We start from the raw sequence: 5,828 nt of genomic DNA, 5'->3' as shown, positions 1-5,828 counted from the left end.
GAAGAAAGGAGGAGTGGCCCCTTTTTCTGGAAAGACTCAGTGAAGCAGTATTCAGCAAAACCAGAACGGGGAAGTGGGAAAGGGGTAGGTGGGAGGACAGGGGGAGAGAAGAGGACTTATGGGACTTTTGGGGAGTGAGGGGGCTAGGAAAGGTGAAATCATTTGAAATGTAAATAAAAAATATATCGATTAAAAAAAAACCAAAAAAAAATTAAAAATGCAATTCTTATGTATGAAATTCTTTTAAAAAATAAATGTAAAAATTTATATTAAAAAAAAAGAGAATGTAAGGAATAGAATTTTATAAAACATTAGTTGTTAACTTCTGATTTTCTAGAACCACATTTTCAAGGCTTAGGATGACTTTACTGCGTCACCAAGATCTCTTTGCCTAACTGAACTTCTTTGTAAAACTTCCTTTTGTAAATGGGATTATTATGTAATATGTTCTTGTATTTGGGTCCCCTTTTATGGATATATTTAATAATAGTAATATCAATCAATATATTCACTACAATTTAAGTAAAAATCCCAGTGTTGTCATTATAAGAATATTTTTTTCTTGATAAATACTCTTACAAGGGCCTCTTTTATATCTCTGTTCCTCAGGCTGTAGATGAAAGGGTTCAGCATGGGAGTCACCACTGTGTACATCATGGCCATGGAAGCTTCCTTTACTGTAAAGTTATTAGCTGATGGGCATAAGTAGAGACCAATAACTGTCCCATAGAACAGTGAGACCACAGACAGGTGTGAGCCACAAGTGGAAAAGACCTTGTGGATAGCCTGAGTAGATGAAACCTTTATAATGGAGAAGACAATACGTACATAGGACACAACAATCAGTAAGAATGGGATGACCATAATAGGCCCTCCCAAGAAAAATATCACAAGCTCATTTATATAAATATCAGAGCAGGCCAAGTTGAGCAGGGCAGATGTGTCACAGAAAAAGTGGCGGATCACCCTGTCCTCACAGAATGACAATCTAGCTAAGAGTAGGGTGTGCAACAAGGAATTCAGCATGGTAAACACCCAGGACAGCAACACCAGAAATACACAGAGCTTGGGTCTCATGATGCTGGTGTAGTGAAGGGGAAGGCAGATGGCCACATAGCGGTCATAGGCCATGATCACAAGGAAGAAGATTTCCAGGCCTCCAAAAAGATTGGAAAAGTACATTTGTGTCAGACAACCTTCATAGGAGATGGATGTGTCCTCACTCTGCATGTTCAGCAGCAACTTGGGCATTGTGACAGAGGAAAAGCAGAGGTCAGAGAAGGACAAGTTGCTGAGAAAGAAGTACATGGGTGTGTGGAGATGGGAGTCCAGTAGAATGAGGATGATGATGATGAGGTCCCCCAGGACAGTGGTGAGGTACATGGCCAGGAACAGGGCATAGAACAGGTGCTGGTGCTCTGGGGGGATGGGTAGGCCCAGGAGGAGAAACTGGAAGATGACAGTTCTGTTCTTCATTATCATTCTTTTTCTTCAGTATCCTAATGAGAAAATATCAGATCCCTTAAAATTAAAAAAAAATCAAAGTATATTTAGGGTATACATTCTACAAAATATATCTGACCATCTTCCTAGAAATTTTTAAAACTACAAATATCTGTACTTATTAAAATTATTAATGATTACTCTTAACTACTCTTTAACAGATTTCAGTTTCCAACCCTTTTCTAAATACCACTAACCACTTCTACTGAGAGAAAAATTGACTAATTCTTTCATCTCATGCTTCCTTCTCAATTGTTGTTTTAATTTGCTATATGAGATTTTATACTTTGATATTCTTGATGAATTTGGATAAACTTTGTCAATACAATTTAATATAAATTTCAAGAAAAACTCATATGCTCCAATGTGTTATATTGTAATTATAAAATAAGACCTGTATGTCCCTATAACATACAGATTTGTGCTTCACTTTTAATCAGTCATCTTCCTTCCATTGCAAGTATGAGAGGCATCAAGGTCAAAAATGCAAAGTGAAATTCAGGCTCTCATTTTATTATTTCCTAAAGCATTCCTTGTTCTCCTACCATTCTAGTATCCCATAGAACAACAATACCAATAAGAAATTTGTGATTTTAGATCCATTCATTTCTTTCTTTCTTTCTTTCTTTCTTTCTTTCTTTCTTTCTTTCTTTCTTTCTTTCTTTCTTTCTTTCTTTCTTTCTTTCTTTCTTTCTTTCTTTCTTTTCTTTCTTTCTTTCTTTCTTTCTTTTTCTTTCTTTCTTTCTTTCTTTCTTTCTTTTTCTTTCTTTCTTTCTTTCTTTCTTTCTTTCTTTCTTTCTTTCTCTTTCTTTCTTTCCTTTCTTTTCTTTCTTTCTTTCTTTCTTTCTTTCTTTCTTTCTTTCTTTCTTTCTTTCTTTCTTTCTTCCTTTCTTTCCTTTCTTTCTTTCTTCCTTTCTTTCCTTTCTTTCTTTCTTTCTTTCTTTCTTCCTTTCTTTCCTTTCTTTCTTTCTTTCTTTCTTTCTTTCTTTCTTTCTTTCTTTCTTTCTTTCTTTCTTTCTTTCTTTCTTTCTTTCTTTCTTTCTTTCTTTCTTTCTTTCTTCCTTCTTTCCTTTCTTTCTTTCTTTCTTTCTTTCTTTCTTTCTTTCTTTCTTTCTTTCTTTCTTTCTTTCTTTCTTTCTTTCTTTCTTTCTTTCTTTCTTTCTTTCTTTCTTTCTTCCTTCCTTCCTTCCTTCCTTCCTTCCTTCCTTCCTTCCTTCCTTCTTCTCTCTCTCTCTCTCTCTCTCTCTCTCTCTCTCTCTCTCTCTCTCTCTCTCTTGAAAAACTAACTTTAATTTTCATTCCAAATGATTTCCCCTTTCCCGGTGGTTTCCCCTCCCCATAAGTCCCATAAGCCCTCTTTCCTCTGCCCCTTTCCCAATCAACCTCCTCCCACTTCTCTGTTCTGGTAATCCCCTACATTGCTGCATCAAGCCTTTCCAGGACCAGGGCCCTCTCCTTCCTTCTTCTTGGGAATCATTTGATATGTTAATTATGTCTTGGGCATTCAGAGCTTCTGGCCTAATATCCACTTATCAGTGACTGCATTCCATGTGTGTTCTTTTGTTAATGGGTTACCTCACTTAGGACGATATTTTCCAGTTCCAACCATTTGCCTAAGAATTTCATAAATTCATTGTTTTTAATTGCTGAGTAGTATTCCATTGTGTAAATATGCAAAAATATGAATGCTTCACAAATTTGCATGTCATCTTTGCACAAGGTCCATGCTAATCTTCTCTGTATCATTCCAATTTTAGTATATGTGCTGCTGAAGTGAGCACCCATTCATTTTTTCTTAACTTGAATTGCTATTGTACATTCTACAAAGTCTCTTCTCCATTCTCTTCCTAGTTCATTCATTATTTTCTGTGACATTTTCTCCATTTATCACAACCACATCTTGTTTTTACTGGACTACAGAAGCACACTCAGTTCATGTCCATGTTCTTCTGTCTCCTGAACCATCTCTTCTCCTTCAAAATGCTTCATCTACTCTGTGGCATTTGAACAAAGGAGTTCCTACACATATTTTATGATTTATTCTTAAGGTTACCACTGTTGCTATGAGGATAAGGTCAGTGCTCCTATCAGGGACACAAATGCTCTTTCATTATCTCACAGGTGTCAGTGGTGCATCCCATATGGTCCCACATGCTTTCCTCTCATCACTCAATACTGGGTCAATCTCTTCACAACCCACATTTTAGAATTGTTGGTTTGTTTTTATATCTCTTCCTCCACTCCCTTTTTACTTCATTTTTTAATCCTCACTCATATGTAAGGTTTATTGCTTATCACATACACGGCTAAATTTACTCTGTCCTCCCATACTATGTGAGACCCTCAGTCATGCATCATAGCATCCTATACTTATATCCCATATATCTAACACTTTGCTTATGGCTTTAAACTGTCCTCTCATCATTTGAAAAACACATTCAGGAAAGGCCACACATGTCTTCATTCCATTTGGTTGTTTATAATCATACAAAATCTCCAACTGGGGTCAATATTTATCATGTTGCATGAATTTGGCCAGTGAATATTTGTTCCCCACAGCTCACACTGTTACAGATTTGTTCAACCTTAATCGCAGAAAAATTGGCATTTAAACATAAATACTTGAATACTTAACAGTAAATTTTATAATATCTATAATGGGTGTGAGAGATCTAACATATGTTTTCATTGTTAGGGTTAATCATTTGTTTCACTTCTCAGAATGTATTAATGACTACAAATTGTATCCATATGCTTTAATTCTCAAAATGTAATTTATTCTGATGTGGAATACAAATAGGATGGTATATTCATAAATTATAAAAAGAAGCAACAAAACTTCTTTGAATCTTTCTTTGAATTAGAGTTATTCCTCTGACATTCTATATATGATGATAAATTTATGCATCAAATGGGTTAAGTACAATGCTAATTTTAAATAATACTATTTGATATGTAGATATTCTCTAAATGTCATTAAATTGTGTGGATTTTGCATAAATAAGAAACACTCCAGCTTCTACCTAGTCCTTTTTTCTGGGGCAGCCTCTTAGCTGGTTTGCTCCAGTGAAGACTCCAAATCCTGAGCTATCTTAGAGGCTGCACTCAGAGCAGTAGAGGACCTGCTGTACTCAGAGCAGTAGAGGAGCCACTGCACTCAGAGCTGTTGAGGATCTACTGCACTAAAAGCAGTTGAGGATCAGCTGCACTCAGAGCATTTGGACAACATCTTGACTGTTCCACTGAAGATCCAACAGTCTGAAGGTGTCCTAGGAGATCTCCTGCAACCAGACAATAGATCAGCAGCTTCTCTTCCCCTGTGAAGGGCCCCCAGTTCAAAGGCCCCACTAGTGATCTGCTACCACCAAGGCTTCAGGCCTACCAGGAGACCTGAAGCAACCCAGGGTCAAAAGAGGCAGCCTACAGACAGTCACCTAGACCAACAAACACTAGGAATATCCAGATGGTGAAAGCCAAACATAAGACCATAAGCAGCAGAAGGAAATATATGTAGGCATCAGCAAAACCCAGTTCTCCCACCAGAGCAACAACACACCTAAAAATCAGGAATCTGTCCTTAAATCCTATGTTATGAAGATAATAGAGTCCTTTAAGGGCAATATCAATAACTGACTGAAGGAAATACAGGAAAACAGAGGTAAACAGGTGAAAGATGAATAAAATGATCCAAGACCTAAAAGTGGATGTAGAAACAGTTAAGAAAACATAAATGGAGGCAAACGTGGAAATGAAAAACCCAGGAAAGAGGTCAGGAATTACAGATGTAAGTATCACCAACAGAATATAAGAGATAGAAGAGAGAATCTCAGGTGTAGAAGATACCATAGAAGATATTGACATAACTGTCAAAGAAAATTCAAAACATAATAAAGTCCTAACCCAAATCATCCAGGAAATTCAGGACACAATGAAAAGACCAAATCTAATAATAATTGGAATATATTAGAATGAAGATTCCCAGCTCAAAGGACATGAAAATGTCTTCAACAAAGTCATAGTTGAAAATTTCCTCAACATAAAGAACAAAATGGGCAATAAAGGTACAAGAAGCTTATAGAACACCAAAGAAATGGGACCAGAAAAGAAAATCCTCTTATCACATATGAATCAAAACACTAAACACACAGAGAACAAAGAAAGAATGGCAAAAGTTTGAAGTGAAAAGGGCCAAGTAACAATCAAATGTAGACCTATCAGAATTATACTAGACTTCTCAAAAGAGACTATGAAAGTCTGAAGAGCCTGGTCAGAGTTCATGCAGACTCTAAGAGAACACAAATGCCAGCTCAGGGTTCTATACCCAG

General features: G+C 36.5%; 1 protein-coding gene and 1 non-coding gene across 2 annotated transcripts; both read right to left on the bottom strand.

Annotated features, from left to right (window-relative positions):
• Positions 1-543: 543 nt before the first annotated feature.
• LOC127694857 (olfactory receptor 1468-like) lies at positions 544-1,482 on the bottom strand. The gene has a single exon (XM_052196578.1). The coding sequence runs from the start codon at positions 1,480-1,482 to the stop codon at positions 544-546; it is 939 nt and encodes a 312-aa protein (XP_052052538.1).
• A 1,695-nt stretch (positions 1,483-3,177) lies between these two features.
• On the bottom strand, positions 3,178-3,284 carry LOC127695623 (U6 spliceosomal RNA). The gene has a single exon (XR_007980008.1). It is a non-coding gene; the product is annotated as a U6 spliceosomal RNA (small nuclear RNA).
• Between the last annotated feature and the right edge of the window lie 2,544 nt (positions 3,285-5,828).

Source organism: Apodemus sylvaticus, chromosome 10 (assembly GCF_947179515.1).
Source record: "Apodemus sylvaticus chromosome 10, mApoSyl1.1, whole genome shotgun sequence".
In the NCBI taxonomy this organism is placed as follows: domain Eukaryota; kingdom Metazoa; phylum Chordata; class Mammalia; order Rodentia; family Muridae; genus Apodemus; species Apodemus sylvaticus.
This window is presented reverse-complemented; position numbering and strand designations above follow the sequence as displayed.

Excerpts from the sequence above, each read along its gene's own strand:
- LOC127694857 (XM_052196578.1), bottom strand. The coding sequence starts at position 1,482 with ATGATAATGAAGAACAGAACTGTCATCTTCCAGTTTCTCCTCCTGGGC.